Source organism: Anguilla rostrata, chromosome 3 (assembly GCF_018555375.3).
Source record: "Anguilla rostrata isolate EN2019 chromosome 3, ASM1855537v3, whole genome shotgun sequence".
Classification (NCBI taxonomy): Eukaryota; Metazoa; Chordata; class Actinopteri; order Anguilliformes; family Anguillidae; genus Anguilla; species Anguilla rostrata.
In genome coordinates this window covers 59,206,343-59,223,900 of record NC_057935.1, presented here as the reverse complement: position 1 = coordinate 59,223,900, position 17,558 = coordinate 59,206,343, and the positions used below count along the sequence as shown (strand labels likewise).

At 41.5% G+C, this 17,558-nt stretch overlaps 1 protein-coding gene across 2 annotated transcripts; it reads left to right on the top strand.

The window, feature by feature from the left end:
* Positions 1-6,503: 6,503 nt before the first annotated feature.
* On the top strand, positions 6,504-14,531 carry LOC135251383 (major histocompatibility complex class I-related gene protein-like). 2 transcript variants are annotated; one of them, XM_064328776.1, is made up of 6 exons: positions 6,504-6,671; positions 12,271-12,516; positions 12,644-12,934; positions 13,474-13,752; positions 13,915-14,060; positions 14,442-14,531. In XM_064328776.1, exons 1-6 carry the CDS (start codon positions 6,602-6,604, stop codon positions 14,481-14,483), a joined length of 1,074 nt encoding a protein of 357 aa, XP_064184846.1. In that variant the 5' UTR covers positions 6,504-6,601; the 3' UTR covers positions 14,484-14,531. The 2 variants fall into 2 exon arrangements, with proteins under 2 accessions (XP_064184846.1, XP_064184845.1); XM_064328775.1 differs by lacking the exons at positions 6,504-6,671; positions 14,442-14,531 and adding an exon at positions 9,934-10,072 and having other exon boundaries at positions 13,915-14,421.
* The last annotated feature ends 3,027 nt before the right edge of the window (positions 14,532-17,558 follow it).

Here is a 17,558-nt window from a genome sequence, read left to right as displayed (position 1 = left end):
CCTCCTTCATCCAGGAAAGCATCTGTAGGTGACTCTCCATCTGGATTACAAAAACTATTACCAGCAGTGCACAAGGAAAATATTTAATAACACAGGTTCTATCTATGAAAGAAAAATGTCTCTCCTGTAAATTGAAACCCACAATAATCTCCCCTTCTTATCACTGAAGCCTAGCACTGAAGGCATGAAGAAAACCTTCCCAGGCACCACACTCCAAGTGCCGTTTCAGGGGGGAGCCAGATCAAGATTCCCTGATCTAGAGCAGAAGCACAGGTGCCTATTCTTGAACAAGGGGCAGAGCTGTCTAACTGAACCACTGATGGCTTTAAGAGTGGAAGAGAGTGCCTCACTCCTTACAGAAACAGATTACTGAAACAACACTACATTCACTCACACACTTCATTGAAAGCTACTATTTGTATATATTCCCATTAAAATGTGGCTCTGATATCACAGTTTTAAAAAGGCAGCCATCACAAAACCAAAAAAATGACTTCCTGGTTGGCCGCACTTCCGGGGCTGCGTGGACATGCATATTTAACTAGGCATGATCACGCCTTTAGCTAACTCTTAAGAGTCTATAATATGTAGAAACAGCGACGCCAATAGAAACTAGGGAGTACATATCGGGTGTACATCAGAACCAGGAAATACAATTTTTTCGATCAACAGACATGCTCAGTTGTGTCCTTGGCCACATGCCTAAATCACGTGTACAACGAGGATCGCGCAGACAGGCTAAAACAAATAATACATTAAAAATTAATATCTTTGTCTCTCTTGAGGGAAAATATATTTTACCTACGAAAAAAATAATAAGTGATTTTTCTTCCTAATATAATGCACGGAGTTAACATCAATATTTGAGTGGAAGTATTTTATTTTTGCTGTCAAAAATGAATGGAGCCCAATGGGGAAACTTGCTTTTTAAACGAAAGTCATTTATATATCAGCAGGGGGCGACATTACATCGGGTGCCCCGTGTCCTGTGTACGCTCTATGGTCTCTGCTTAAATATCGTCCTAACTACTGCATTGAGCCGCGTTTCCACCGCAGGAACTATACCCCGGAACTAGGAACCTTTTGAGGAACTCAGTGCGTTTCCACCGCAGGAACTAGGGTCTAAATTTAGTTATGGGGGCTTTGTTTTACCCCCCAAAAGGTTCCTGCTCGGGGGGTAGTACTTTCCGAAAGTACAGGAACCTTTTGGGTGGAGCTTGCAGCGCGGAACATTTCTGATTGGTCGAGTACTCACGGGATTTTTTTGTGTCTATTTTCAGGCGCCATGTTTGAAAATATGCAGGCGCAAACCAATTAATTTTCATAATAACTTCAAATCAAACTTGTATGTTATGCGGCGCAGTAGCCTACTTTTGGTTATAGCCTGCCAACGTCTTGGAATTATAACGTGTGCTCTTCTGTTATTTTCTTGCTTTAGTATTCGTTTTATAAAATGCAAAGCATTCGTGCTGGGACAGCATATTACGTACTAAAAAACATTCAAACGGATTAATTCGGTTGCGGAATATTTTCTTCCGGATTTTCTTAGCCCGTTGTAATTGACTCAAAACGTTTGATACAGTTATGTGAGGTATGCGGTAGTTCTGCGTAATTCACATTGGTGATACAATAAAAGCAAACTGGAAATCACCTTCCGCACTTTTTGTCAGGGTAAAATAACAGGTTAATTCTAGTAATCGTACCTTTAGCTTTTTCAGACTGCCGTAATTTTACTCTGCCATTCTTCAATTCCACAAAAAGACCAGGAAGACTATGGACTAATTTATGGTGCATGGTTCGCATCTGGAGGGCACACTTCGCTGCTCGGCTAGCAGTAACTTCGAAGGAAAACAAACGGTGGCTGTACCACTACTAATTTAAATTTTCACGCAAGTCCGAGTTTTCGTTCTATTCTTGTCATTTTGCGATTAGCCTATATGGAATTGACGATGATAAAGTAATTAAACAGCAAATTGTTTACAACGTGTGCATGTTTTCTGCTGTTGTTGCCAGTTAGCCTATATTGGAAATGTGAATGCATTCTGTCGCTTCGGATGTCAAGACATGAAAGCGAATGTTCGCATAAAAACATAATGAATGTGTTTGAGAGGATATATAAAACAGTTACAATCTGACTATTGGTCTGTTATATCCTATTTGTTGCATAACGGTCCAAGTTCAACTACCAACGACAGTTTTGCTTGACAGCGGTAAAATATGCCCAAACGGCTGCAGAAGAATATTTCAGTGGGCTAATTTGCCTAATCTTTGCGGGACTTTAGACCCCGGTGGAAACGCAAACAACCATTGGCTGAAGGAACCTTTTAAGCCGCGTTTCCACCAAAATTAAGGAACTACTTTACCAGGAACTAAAAGGTTCCTTCAGCCAATGGTTGTCTGCGTTTCCACCGGGGTCTAAAGTACCGCGAAGATTAGGCAAATTAGCCCACTGACGTATGAAAAAGCAACGTTGTCGTCGGTCCGTCTGTCATATGATTTCTTCCGTAACCCCATACTACCACCGAAGTAGCCTACATTATTTTCTAATAACCGGGACAGCCCGGAAGGGTTTATTCCACTTATACAACGGTTTACCAACAATGACTATATATGGTTACTTTTGTATTTATTGATTTTCATATATCCTCTCAAACACATTCATTATGTTTTTATGCGAACATTCGCTTTCATGTCTTGACATCCGAAGCGACAGAATGCATTCACATTTATATGTATAACTGGCAACAACAGCAGAAAACATGCACACGTTGTAAACAATTTGCTGTTTGATTACTTTCTCGTCGTCAATTCCATATAGGCTAATGGCAAAATGACAAGAATAGAACGAAAACTCGGACTTGCGTGAAAATGTAAATTAGTACTGGTACAGCCACCGTTTGCTTTCCTTCGAAGTTACTGCTAGCCGAGCAGCGAAGTGTGCCCTCCAGATGCGAACCATGCACCATAAATTAGTCCATAGTCTTCCTGGTCTTTTCGTGGAATTGAAAAATGGCAGTACAATTGAGTAAAATTACGGCAGTCTGAAAAAGCTAAAGGGAAGATTACTAGAATTAACCTGTTATTTTACCCGGATAAAAAGTGCGGATGGTGATTTCCAGTTTGCTTGTACTGTATCACCAATGTTAATTATGCAGAACTACCGCATACCTCACATAAATGTATCAAACGTTTTGAGTCAATTACAACGGGCTAACAAAGAAAATCCGGAAGAAAATATTCAGCAACCGAATTAATCCGTTTGAATGTTTTGGTAGCCTACGTAATATGCTGTCCCAGCACGAATGCTTAGTATTTTATAAAACGAATACTAAAGCAAGAAAAGAACAGAAGAGCACACGTTATAATTCCAAGACGTTGGCAGGCTATAACCAAAACTAGGCTACTGCGCCGCATAACGTACAAGTTTGATTTGAAGTTATTATGAAAATAAATTGGTTTGCCGCTTCATATTTTCAAACATGGCGGGTAATGGCGGAAAATAAATACAACACAAATGCTGCGAGTACTCGACCAATCAGAAATGTTCAGCGCTGCAAGCTCCACCCAAAAGGTTCCTGTACTTTCGGAAAGTACTACCCCCTGAGCAGGAACGTTTTGGGGGGTAAAACAAAGCCCCCAGAACTAAATTTAGACCCTAGTTCCTGCGGTGGAAACGCTCTGAGTTCCTCAAAAGGTTCCTAGTTCCGGGGTATAGTTCCTGCGGTGGAAACGCGGCTTTAGTTCCTGGTAAAGTAGTTCCTGGGACTGAAAGTTCCGGGTAATTTTGGTGGAAACGCGGCTAATGAATAGCCATGTGAAATCTCTACTCCACGCTGTTACAGCGAGAGTAGGAGCTATAGACTGGTTAGAGGACAGGACGGCACGCATTTGTGCGATGTGGGCGTGGTTTGCAAGCATGTACATGTGCATCTGTCTCTATTGGCGGATAACTACAACAAAGGCGTGGTCAGAAAGTTCACTGAAGTTATAGCCTACGCCGTTTTCCCCGCCCTAAGTATACAAAAAAGGCGTGGTCACAAAGTTTGCTCTCTGACAACCACCGGTCTCATTATTACTGCTTGATTCGCTGAAACAGCGTGTAACGAGAGATTTCCCAAAGGCAACAAATAGACCAGAGTGGATATAGTTTTTGAGGTTGTGTTGTAAAATGTTTAGTATTTATGGAATTTTATTGTTTTCGAACATTGTTTGGCGCACTGTATCGGGTAGGTATACGCTTTCATCTACCTTGTTGAGTTTGGCTACCAGGTAGCTTGCGATATCTGCGTTGTTATTTAATTATTTCATGCTTAAATTTGTAAAACGTGTGTGTGTTGTTTGTACCTACCTGTCGTCATCCTTGTCGTAATATTTTCTTAACTTACGATAGCTTATGTATCTGTATTTATTATCTATTCATACAACTTATTAATTCACTGAGACTGTCAGATTTAGCCAGTGTGACTAGCAATCATCCTCGAATATCAAAGGGAAAACCTTTGAAATTTTAAGCGTCGTTTTCTTTAAAAACTACGCAGCTCGTGACAGGTTTGGTGAAGTGCACGTCTATTAGACTTACTCACTGGCCTGCCCCCCTCTGATAGTAACACCACCATCCTCACTGTTGTCGACCGGTTTTCTAAATCCGCTCATTTCATTCCCCTGCCCAAACTGCCGTCAGCCAGGGAAACAGCCCAGCTCATGGTCCAACATGTGTTCCGTCTCCATGGTCTCCCCGCTGACATTGTCTCAGATCGAGGCCCTCAGTTCACCTCCCAGTTCTGGAGGGCCTTCTGTTCGCTCCTCTGTGCCACAGTCAGTCTCTCATCCGGATTCTACCCCCAGACCAACGGCCAGTCTGAGCGGGTCAACCAGGACCTGGAGACCACCCTGCGTTGCCTCGTCTCACCCAACCCAACCACCTGGAGTCGGCAGTTAGTCTGGGTCGAATATGCTCATAATACACTCCCCTGCTCTGCTACCGGCCTGTCCCCTTTCCAGTGTGCGCACGGATACCAACCCCCACTCTTCCCTGACCAGGAGAAGGAGGTCAGTGTACCCCCAGCCCAGGAGTCCGTTCGGCGCTTTCATCGGACCTGGAGGAAAGCACGCACCACCTTGCTTCGCATGGCTTCCAGGTACCAGCGACAGGCGGACCGGCGCCGTGTTCCTGCCCCTCGGTACCGCCCTGGCCAGAAGGTGTGGCTCTCCACCCGTGTCCCGCCGCTTAGGGTGGAGTCTCGGAAGCTGGCTTCCAAGTTCATCGGCCCGTTCCCCATCGCAGAAGTCATCAACCGCTCTGCAGTCCGCCTCCGGCTCCCCCGCTCCCTTCGTCTACATCCCACATTCCATGTCTCCCGTGTGAAGCCTGTTCCCTCCAGCCCCCTGGTTCCTGCCCCCCGACCCCCGCGTCATTGAGGCTTCTGATGCTTACACTGTCAGGAGGCTGCTGGACGTTCGCCGTCGTGGCAGGGGCCTCCAATACCTGGTCGAATGAGAGGGCTACGGTCCAGAGGAGCGGTGCTGGGTGCCTGCCAGGGACATCTTGGACCCAACACTGATCACTTCCATCACCGTCATCCTGGTCGGCCTGGTGGGACGTCGGGAGCCTACCCTAGGGGGGGGGGTGCTGTCACGGCTGTGACGCCCAGCTCTTCTACTAACCCTGTCTCCCTCTCTCCTCCCTAGTGTCTCTCCCTCTGGTGTTCTACCCAGGTGTATAATTGCTAAATTAATGCAATGATTGATTAATTGATTGATTAATTGTTTCCCTCAGGTGCAGTTCTATCTCCCTGTGCGTCACCGGCTGTCTCCAAGCAGTCATCACCCCCTTTTTGTATTTATGTCTGTTTTCCCCCAGTCAGTCAGTGCTTATATAATTGCTAAATTAATGCAATGATTAATTAATCAGTGTTGGGCAAGCTACTTGGAAAGTGTAGTGAGCTAAGCTACTAGTTACTCTACATTAAATGAAGCTTCTCTACACTGAAGCTACCCCCCAGAGAAATGTAGCAAGCTAAGCTACAGCAACATGGCAAAAGTAGTTTATTACATCGAAGCTATTATTTTTTCTTTTTTTTACATTGAACCAACTTCATTCCAAGGAGGCCATTTTAGTTGGGTGGACCCTCTACAAAAGAAATAAAATTCTACAATTTTGTATATTGTATTATTCAAGTATCAATGAACACTTAATTCTAACGTCCATGGACAATCATGCACCTTACTACCATAGTAATATCCACCTGACTTGCACTAATGTACAGTGTACTACACTGTAGCATATTAACATAACTGAACAGTGTATACTCGGCAAATAGTATATTATAGTTATGGTTCTCCAGTCTCTATTCCAGTTTTTTTTTTTCTGGTTATCCACCTACAGAGACAGAGCGCAATGAGTCATACTCTGAAAACCACACCCATCGGCGAGGGAAACGGAATGTGGATTCATTAAGATCAGATCACATGATTGCACGACAGCCAGCGCTCCTGTAACCAGCCTATAGCTCTCGCTGTAACAGCGTGGTGTAAAGATTTCACAAGGCTATTCATTGATAACTAATGGACCAGGGTGGATATAGTTTTTTTTTTTTTTAAGATGTTTTGTAAAATGTTTCACATTTGTAGCATTTTATTGTTTTGGGACATTGTTTGGCGCTCTGTGTCAGGTAGATATAAACGATTTCACCTGCCTTATTGAGTTTTTCTTCCAGGTAGGGAGGTATGATATATGCTTGTGATATATTTCATGTTTTTGTTATGTGTCATTTAGCGTTGTCATTGAATTGTTTCAAGTTTTAAATGGTAAAACCTGTGTGTGTGTGTGTGTGTGTGTGTGTGTGTTGCTTGTAGCTGTCGGCATCATTTTCGTAATATTCTGCATGTGAGCTGGGTCTGCACTCATCACTATTCTAGAATATTAAACAATTGGTGACAGTTGTTCCTTAATGTACGAGTGATTATGTATAAGTATTTATTATCTATTAATTCAACGTATTAATTAATTCAGTGAGGCTGTCGGGAATTAGCAATGTCAAATGGTAAACCCAGGGTGTGTTGAAGATATGAACTATTAAGCGTTTTCTTTAAAATTGCAGTACACATCCTGTAGTAGTGTGCAGCGGCGCTCAGCAATGTTGAGGAAACCCTTACCATATTTAGATTCTGCTCTTCACTCCCGCTCCCTTGAGACCTAACCTTATTCAGACCTAACCTCTGCAAAGCCAACTAGGTAGAAGAATAAGCTACAGTATTAGGACAAATACAAATTACCAAAAAGTGCTGGGATGGGGCAACATGTAACAAGTGTCATGAAAAAAGGGGGGAGGGGGAGATTTAGAGTGAAATACACAGCGTGGTGGTGGTTAGTCTAGGTATAGTCTGAAGAGATGAGTCTTCAGGCCACGGCGGAAGATGGGTAGTGAGGGGGAGGTTCGGAGAGGGACGGGGAGTTCGTTCCACCACTGGGGAGCTAGGGTGGAGAAGCTCTGTGATCCTTTTGGGCGATTGGGAGGGGTTACAAGGTCGAGTTACAAGAGTGGTCGAGTAGGCACATAGAATGGAGTCATGTCCTGCAAGTAGATGGGGGCTGTCCTGTTGACAGCAGTGTAGGCAAGGGTCAGTGCTTTGAACCGCACAAAGGCACTACGACCGACAACAACTACAGAAGTGCGAGTAGGCGGAAAACCTACAGACAATAACCTACATATCGGCACCAGCAAAGCACGCAACGCAATCAAACCAATACACATTGTGTTTTCACTAAGAACAATAAAACGCACGCTGCATTTATTTGAAGATGAATTAGAAAAAGTTTCTATTGGTCAATAATAAATCCAAAGCACCAATAGCACTCAAGAAACTGTTTTTCGCATACAAGTCTCAGCCTACATGGGTCGTTTGTGCATGTCTATGGTCGGTACCAAATGCAATCGCATAGAACCATAATGCTGTTTATTATTTAGTCATTATTACTAGGCTACATAACTCGCTCTATCAGCGTGAAGGAGATATTTCGCGAAGGCTATTTGCAACAAATAGACCAGAGTGGCTATAGTTTTTGAAGTTGTGTTCTAAAATGCTTAGCATTTATAGCATTTTACTGTTTTCGAATATTGTTTGGCGCACGGTGTCAGGTACGTATTGACTCTTTCACCTACCTTATTGAGTTTTTCTTCCAGTTTTTTATTTGTCATTTAGCGTTGTCATTTAATTTAGGGTTAATTTTAAACCTAACTTTAAATGGTAAAACCTGTGTGTGTTGTTTGTACCTGTCGTCATCCTTGTCGTAATATTTTGCATGTGAGCTGGGTCTGCACTCATCACTCTTCCAGAATATAAACAATTGGTGACAGTTATTCCTTAATTTATGAGTGAATAAGGCTGTCTTGTGTTTCTGAAAAACGAAAATCTCTTAAATCAGGTGATTGAAATGGTATGCGGGTGAAGGAAACGTTCGTGCAAATAACACCGCTTTTAGCACCAGCTACACAACTAACCATTTAAAACGTTCCACCTTTCATTAAGAGTTTCATTCAGATTAGAGTGAGGTGATATAGGCTATAAAAGACTTGCGTGTCCTCATAAGAATAAAGAGGGAGAGAACGGCCGATAGACGATAGACCCGGGTATACAGACCCGGGCGAGGGAGCCTCCTCAGTACAGGAGGAGAGTACAGAATTACTGGGCTTGGAGGGTGTAAAACAAGTTGACGATGAGAGGGAAGAAAGTAACTTGTTAATCGTGGAAGGGCAGAGTAGTAGTGGTTGGGCAGGACAGTAGTGCTCCACAGGGTAAGCTGGGGGTACAGCAAAATTCTGACATTAAAGGAAACGGTAGAAGTTACGAATGAAGCAACGGAAGAAGAGGATATGAAATCAGATGGTTCCGATATTTTTGTAGTCACGCAAACGAAGGGACGTTATACTCTGTTGAACAAATTTACGCTTCTTGGACGACACTAAGGGAAAGTCGGTACACATAGGAGGCTTCTTCCCCGATCTCGACATGTTCGTGCTTTCATCTATAAAGGCACAGACGAGCGTTGGTTACGAAGTTCTTCATAGGCAATAACGTTTTCGCTTGAAGAAAAACGTAACTATAATTCGGAAGGGGAACAGTGCAAGTGCTATTGGAATTGTTAAATCATTTTAAAAACGAGAATGAATGCACACGGGTTTGTGGCTAGTTTCTTTCTCTTTTCTTTTCCATGTGTTTGTCTGTTCTTTCCCTACCCACTATTACTCTATCGAAGTTCTAAGGATAGGATCTTTAAATTTAAACGGAGCTAGGGACAAAGACAAACCGGCAATCTGATTAGAATAAATTAAAATGAAACAAACGCGTGTATTTTTTTTTACAAGAGACGCATAGTGATAAAAGCAATTCAGCAGAGTGGGAATTGAGGGCGAATATGCTTTTAGCCATGGATCGAATGTAAGCGCAGGAGTTGCAATACTTTTCACTTTAAATACAAATATTAATATATTATCCAGGTCTGAAGTAGAGAAAGGCTATCTTCTGGTTGTTAGGGCAGAAATAAAGAAACACTTTTGTGTTCTTGTTAACATATATGCCCCTAATGGTGGAGGGGGGGGGGGGGGGGGGGGGGGGGTTAGGGTTAGGGTTAGGCTACTCCACGCTTTTGCAGCGAGAGTAGGAGCTTTATTAACGCACTGAGTTCCTCAAAAGGTTCCTAGTTCCGGGGTATAGTTCCTGCGGTGGAAACGCGGCTATAGACTGGTTAGAGGGGGGCTAGCCTCACGAGCCAGTCTGTTTTCACTTCGGTTCACGCGCCGCTGTGGTGCGGGCGCATCGCTGAGATGAAGTGCATAAACCACAAAATACGGTAAAAACTGGGCCGTATAAAAGTAGGCGTGGACACACTGTTGAGTCATCGGCCTGAAGTTGTAGGCGGGACATCATTGGGTGTTGGCAGCAGTATGCTAAATATTTTCACAAGGCTATTCATTGATAACTAATGCACCAGGGTGGATATAGTTGCGTTTAAAAATGTTTCGCATTTATAGCATTTTGTTGTTTTCGGACATTGTTTGGCGCACGGTGTCAGGTACGTATTCACGCTTTCACCTACCTTATTGAGTTTTTCTTCCAGGTAGGCAGGTATGATATATGCTCGTAATATATTTAATGTTTTTGTTATGTGTCATTTAGCGTTGTCATTTAAAATTTTTAAACTTTAAATGGTAAAAACATGTGTGTGTGTTGTTTGTACCTGTCGTCATCCTTGTCGTAATATTCTGCATGTGAGCTGGGTCTGCATTCATCACTCTTCCAGAATATAAACAATTGGTGACAGTTATTCCTTAATTTACGAGTGATTATGTATAAGACTTATTCATTAATTTAGTTAGACTGCCAGATTCATCCAATATGCCTAACAATCATCCTCGAATGTTAAATGGAAAACCTCGGGTGTGCTCAAGAAAGTTGAGGCATCTCTCTCTCTTTCTTTCGAGTCAGTGCGTGTGTGAGGGTGGCTCGTGAGAGCTGTGTTTTCTTCTTTGTTTTCTCTCCCCCCCCCCTCTATTTCTTTTCTTTATGTCTTTCCTATAGTTGTATCTTTCTTTTCATATCTCAATGTTTATTGTTGTTTAATTAAAGTAGATCGAAAGGTAGGAGCTGCCCAGCGCGGCAGTTCAGGTTTAGCATCCTGCCCTGACTAGGGAACGCAGTGTCTTTCCCTTCGCAATGGTTTTCAGTGCGTGCCTGTGGCGGTTACAATCGAATAGATACTCATGGCAGTGGGAGAACAAGTAGGGCATACTAGTATAGATTCGGCGTCGAGGATGAATAAGGCTGTCTTGTGTTTCTGAAAAACGAAAATCTCTTAAGTTAGGTGATTGAAAATGGTATCCGGGTGAAGGAAAGACTTGCGTGTCGTCATAAGAATAAAGAGGGAGAGAAAGGCCGATAGTCGATAGACCCTGGTATACAGACCAGTAGCCTACAGGAGGAGAGTACAGAATTAGTCGGCTTGGAGAGTGTAAAACAAGTTGACAATGAGAGGGAAGAAAATAACTTGTTAATCGTGGAAGGGCAGAGTAGTAGTGGTTGGGCAGGACAGTAGTGCTCCACAGGGTAAGCTGGGGGTACAGCTCTGAGTTCTGACATTAAAGGAAACGGTAGAAGTTACGGATGAAGCAATGAAAGAAGAGGATATGTAATCAGATGGTTCCGATATTTTTTGTAGTCAGACAAACGAAGGGACAAATTTACGCTTCTTGGACAACACTAAGGTTGGTAAAAATCATCCTTGTCGTAATAAGGGGGGGGGGGGGGGCAGGTTAGACTTTTAAACATTAAAAGCTAGCGAAGATGGTTGTAGGGGGTGACTTGAATTGCACTCTTGATCGTTGGACAGATGGCGAAGAGCCTTACTCTTTTCTGCATCAGTTTTAGCTGGAATTGTAGCTCAGTTTGTTTTATCTGATGTGTGGAGGGAGAGAAACCCAGGCGTGAAGCTCTACACCTGCACCAAGGTATTAGATTAAAGGGTACGAGCAGCACGTTTAGACAATATATGTGAGTAAGGCCTGGGCCTCCTGAAGAACTGGTAGCCTGTTGCTGTCCTTTGCTCAGATTATGAGATCTTGTCCAGATGTCTTGGAAATAGGCTGAAAACTGTTTCAGGAAAGCTTATCCAAAATGACCAGTCACATTGTGTACCAGATGGATTACCATAAATTGATCTGTTTTGATGCGTTTCTAGCTGCCGATGAACCATTTGAAGTCTTGGAATCCTGGGTCTTATTTTCAGTAGTAGGCCTGCATTAATCTATCAAGGCGATTTCACGGGATGCTTTTACTCCTTTTAGCAAATTTTAAGTCTATTATACAACGCCTTTTACCTGCACGATTTCCCGGGGTACTTTAGCTCCATTTTACAGCCTATGCTAGATCTATTAGATGGGAAATTAACCCAATGACTTCTGAGATCTTCATGCAGAATTCCTGGAGATCATTTGTATGACCAAAAACTTGCACTGTAAATCGATTATCTTATAACATCAGCAATAATTAAAGTTACTACAGAGCCCTATAAATGACCACATATTCAACTAGAGGCAGCAGCAGCAGGATTTTATAATGGTAAAATATAAATAATTGTGTGTACTTGTGTGCGTGTGTTTTTTATTTATTTATTTTTGGGTCAGAACTTTGTGTCCTGGCTCAGGGACGATTTGGGTCGAACATCATATTTGGTACTATGTGACATCTGTCTTTCCCTGTGTCTCTGTCTTTCAGTTAGTAACTCCCTTCTGGGTACCTACACTGCAGTGAATACTGATGAGTTCACTTCTGTTCTGTGGCTTGATGGCGAAGCAGTCGACTCCTACAGTAGCAATGGCATGGACAGCGTGCCCCGTAGAAATTGGATGCGTGAAGGCCATGGCCATTATCTGTGGAAGTTTGTCAAACGCCTTAATATGGAGCACTGGAACAGAGGCAGAACTGACATCTTAAAAAAATACACAGGACTTAACATGTCTGGTAAGTGTTGGCCTTTATAAAAAATGATTTATTTATTATATGCTGTACCTCTGTTTAAAGTTCCAAGTAAAGACCATGCAGTACATGCAGGTATAATCACTGCATCATGTACATCCATGTGTTTCAGGTGCTGCTGTCCTGCAGGGGAGGTTTGGCTGTGAGATCGAGAGAAACCCTGACTCTGGTATAAATCTTACGAGGACCTTTGCTCAGTACGGATGGAATGGAGAAGACTTCCTGTCCTTCAGCCTCAGCAGGCTTCAGTGGGAGGCTTCAGCAGGATCTGCAGTCCCCATTACAAGGAAGTGGAACAGGGACCAGAACATCACCATGGAAACTAAGAACTACATAGATTACATCTGTGTATATCACCTGGAGAGAAGTTTGTCCTTTGAACCAGAGGAGAGCCAGGAGACAGGTTAGTACCATGGTCCCATACAGAAACGGAACACACTGCAGTATAGTGGGAAAATGGAATATATTATCGAGTTATCAGAACATGCCAATATTTTGGGAACTATTCAAATTTGCTCCTGTCATTGCGGTATGTGTGTATGCATGTATGCATTTTCCTAAAAAACAAAAAGGCACATAATTCCAGTATATAGCAGTATGTTTCATTTCCCTAAGGGGTTCACACATCTTATAACGTAAAAAAAGGTGCAAATAATTTATTGAAGAAAGGATGGTACCTTACTTAAATTGTGATCTTATATGTCATGAGGATTTATTCAGGAAAACAACATTTTCAGAACAGACACACAGTAAAATAATGTGCATTTTCCCTCTTCCAATTCCAATGCAAGCTGCCTGAACATTTATGCCTGAATACAGACCTGTCAGCCTGTACACATTTTCACATCCAATGTACAATGGTACACCTCATTACTTGAACATACACAAGAGGCCTTTCCTTGTGCACCAAAAAAGTTGCCTTTTCCATTTCCCCCATTTCAGCTCAGCCCACAGCTGCAGTATTCGCTAAGAGATCTCTGAACCCTGGGAAGGTTATTCTGACCTGCCTAGTTTCAGGATTTCACTGCAGTAACACGACGGTGGAGGTTTATCGGGATGATGACATCATCACTGAAGAAGACGGCCTTTTGTCTTCTGGGATCAGACCAAACAGGGATGGGACCTGCCAGCTGAGAAAGAGTTTGGTCATCTCTAACAGCACTGAGGCATCGTATAGCTGTGAAGTCCTGTTTGGAAGTCTTAAACGACTGGTCAAATGGGGTAAAACTGCTCACTGTGACCCGTTTCCTTTAATGCTGACTTGCAGAACCAGATCAAATTATTAGTGCTGTGGGAACAAAATAGTGACCCCTATAAAAGAGTGTGGCATGAACCATCAGTGTGGCTCTCAAACTATAATATTGCTGTTTTTTGCCTTTGCAGATGGGAAAATATGGGGCCAGGCTGAACCAAAGCAAGACCACAACACGAGACGTCACCACTGGTGGCTTATGGTACCACTGGTGTTGGTCATTGCTTTATTACTTGTGTTTCTCATTCGGATCCTGAGGCGCAGATTGTGCACACAGGTAAGAAACCGGAGAAATTCCCAATGGAATTATGTCCCTGTAGGAGCACTCCTAGCATCTTATCTTGTCTCTTACATTGAGGGGTACCTTGGAAAAATTGTGTACATTTATATCAGTCCTAATTACCATAAAATTGACCATAAATTATATGTGCAGTAAAGGAGGGGAGGCTAATGGGAATTCAGTGTTGTTGATTCTTCCATTTATTTACTGACCAAAAAGACAAGTGAGAAGAAATACAGTTTATCAGTTTGATAGAGAAGCATTCCATTTGCAGAGATACTGCTGGTGCTAAACCAGTGAGTTTTTTTTTGTGAAGGGCAAGCATGATGCCCACTTGCTGATTTCTGAAGGGTTACATTCACTTTCTTTCCCTTGTAGGCAAACCAGCACAGGGAGGACTTGGCTTCAACGGTTATTTGACATGCTGTTGGAGCCCTTGGTTTATTTTCGGGGGGGGGGGGGGGGGGCAGGGGGGGGGGGTGGCTACTGGATGTGTAATAATATTTTATATGTAATAAAAATTTAAATATTTTCTATTTATGTAATAAATATTTAAATATTTTCTATGGGCAATAATGTTTTATATAAGAAATATTTTAAATAATAAATATCTGTTCCTTTTTTGTGGTGATGTTTGTAAAAAAAAAAAAAAAAAAAAAATGAATATAAAAAAGTTCATTTCCCACGCCGTCATGATATCACAAAAGTTACCAATTTAATTTGCAATACGGTAAGGGCAGCAGTGTAGTATAATGAGTAAGGAGCTGGCCTTATAACCTAAAGGGCATAGGTTTGTTACCACTAGGACTCTGCCGTTGTCCCCTTCAGCAAGGTACTGAACCTGCATTGCTTCAGTATATATTCTGCTGGATAAATGGATGCAATGTAAATGCTATGTAAAAAGTTGCTCAGGATAAGAGCATCCCTGTAATGTAATGTAATGTGATGTAATGTTAGAGCCACAGACACCACAAAGAGACCATGCACGTAGATAACCAATCAACACAACAATAACACTAAAACATTTTTGGTTCTCTGGACTAAAAAAAATTGAAGTAAGTGATTACATTATCACTTTCAAGTGTTCTCAGCTTTTAAGATTTGAGGTTCTGTGGATTACAAACAACCACTCTTCTGGCTCTGTTCCAACGCATCAAACATCCTGCCAGCTCCTGTGGACGATCCCTGGCCCAGATTAGGAGAAACCCTTTTGACACTGGCCTGTTCCACAGCCTCTGTCTCAAGTTTTAAAGCTTAAAGTATTTCTAAAATGTATTACTTATTTTAAAGGTTTAAGTATTTCTAAAATGTATTATTTGTTTGATTATAATGTCCCATTAGCTAGCTTTATTCACTGCCGTTTTAAAGACAAGGTTTTAAAGTTTAAAGTATATATAAAATATTGTTATTTGTTGTTGTATTGTAATGTTTCATTAGTTGGCTAACTTTATCCACAGACAATCCAGGCTGTGTTTTGAAGTATTTCTAAAATGTATTTTAAGTAGAAGATGCTAGTCTCTAGGTGGCCAGCAGATGGCGAGCCAGTCCTGTATTCTGAAACGTGAACGGTACAAACCCTGCTGAATCTAGGTCAACAGATTTCAACACCGCTGTTTGATCAAATGGTCAAATTACCGCGATCGTGTGTGATGAAGAACTGGGCAAATGGAGTACATTGAGGCAATCACTCAGATGTACCGTGATCAAAACTACTCCAAAAACTGAGAAACCTTCTCAAATGCAAATTTCCTTCTTTCTCCTTTGTACCTGTATTTTAGTTTGTTAGACTCTTGTAACACTAATCTCAACTCGGCAGAATCTTGAGAAAATCACAGGATGTTTCTTAAATCAAAGATTAAATAAAAGCAGACGATGTACATGTTCTATAATCTGGGCTGCAGAACTTTAATAAACTTGTTTGGTTTTTTTCTTCCTTTTTTCAAAAATATTCTCCTGCTAGAAATTACTTCTTAATACAATGTAGCCTGATCTATTTTTTTTTTTTTTATTTTTTTTACTTTAAACACATTGTATCATGAAACTTCTGAAACGAATCTACGGTTATCACAAGAGCAGTTGAGACAATGGAATTAACCAAGATTAGAAACAAACTGTAAAGCAAGCCAAGGGAGAGGAACATCACAAAGCAAATTTTGTTTTTACGTGGATAGCTGGTCTCACTCAGCACATGGCAGGGGCCTTCTGAAGCCAAGGGCTCGCGCAAATGTTCACGGAAAATTGGGATTGGAATTTAAGAATTCCGAGTCAGAGACCAGTGTGCTGCTTCCGTCTTTGTGTATTCAAAGTTTTAGGAAAGCAAGGTTCACTAAGAGATAAGACATTTTCTTCTTGTTATTGTTCTTCTTGTTCATATTTTTCTTATTATTATTTTTTGTAGCTGAACCGTTTTAAATGTAAATAATTTTCACGGACACATAATTACTTTTTTTCTCAATTATTTACCCACAGCTTGTAATAATAGGAAGGAGAAGTTAAGATAACGTAACCCAGAACAAGCGCAATTGATTATTTGTGAAAAGAGGCCTGGCCATCCACCATGCAATACTATACATTTTCAGTGTTATTTTAGATTTAAATCTAGGCTAATCATATCAACAATAGTGACTGTGCGTTGGTCATGTGGCTTGTCCTCTGGCTAGATGACATGACATGGCACAAATAGGCCTACGTTTATTGTGAAACTTCTGCCCCAAAATCTTCACAACAGAACGTAGACTAATAAAGGAAGAGAAAAGATCGAGCATGGAGAGGTGCATGGGAAAGGGTTGTTCTCACGCATTTGAAATATGTGTTCCTTCATTCTGAGGGTAGAAAAATCCCAGTGGACAATTTTGTCATGAAAAATCGGCGGAACGGCAGGCGTTAAAGTGAAAACACAGCTACATTTGGTTGAAAAGAGGAAGTTTTCTACATGACTATACAGTATAATATGTGGCCAGGATAGGACCTGAGCTGAGCTATACAGAAAAAAAAAAAAAAAATACAATTACATACAATTTTTTAAAAGAATTATGCATGTCATTTATTTTAGCATTCAAACATTTTTATCAGTCTGCAGAACATGCAACTGCTTGAACAATTTGGGTGTCTGAAATGCAAGTAGCCTACAATTGACAATTCAAGCAGTCTACCTTCATCTGTGCAACAGGACCCCTTCATGAATTTCAGCCCGAGACTCCAATTCCACGTTTGTGCTTTATTACTCATTATGAACACTGAACAAACTTAAAGGAAATATGGATATATACACAGACATGCATCGCGAAGTGTGAAGTATGGATTTAAAATAAAAAAAAAGAATACATAGCAAATAACTGTAAACAGTATAATAAATAAATAAATAAATAAATAAAATAAAAATAAATAAGTAAGTAAATAAATAAATAAATAGTAGGTCCGCAAGGCAGAATTGGACATCGGGACATACAACTTGTCTCTTGCAACTTGGTCATCTCGCGTGAATTTGTGTGAGTC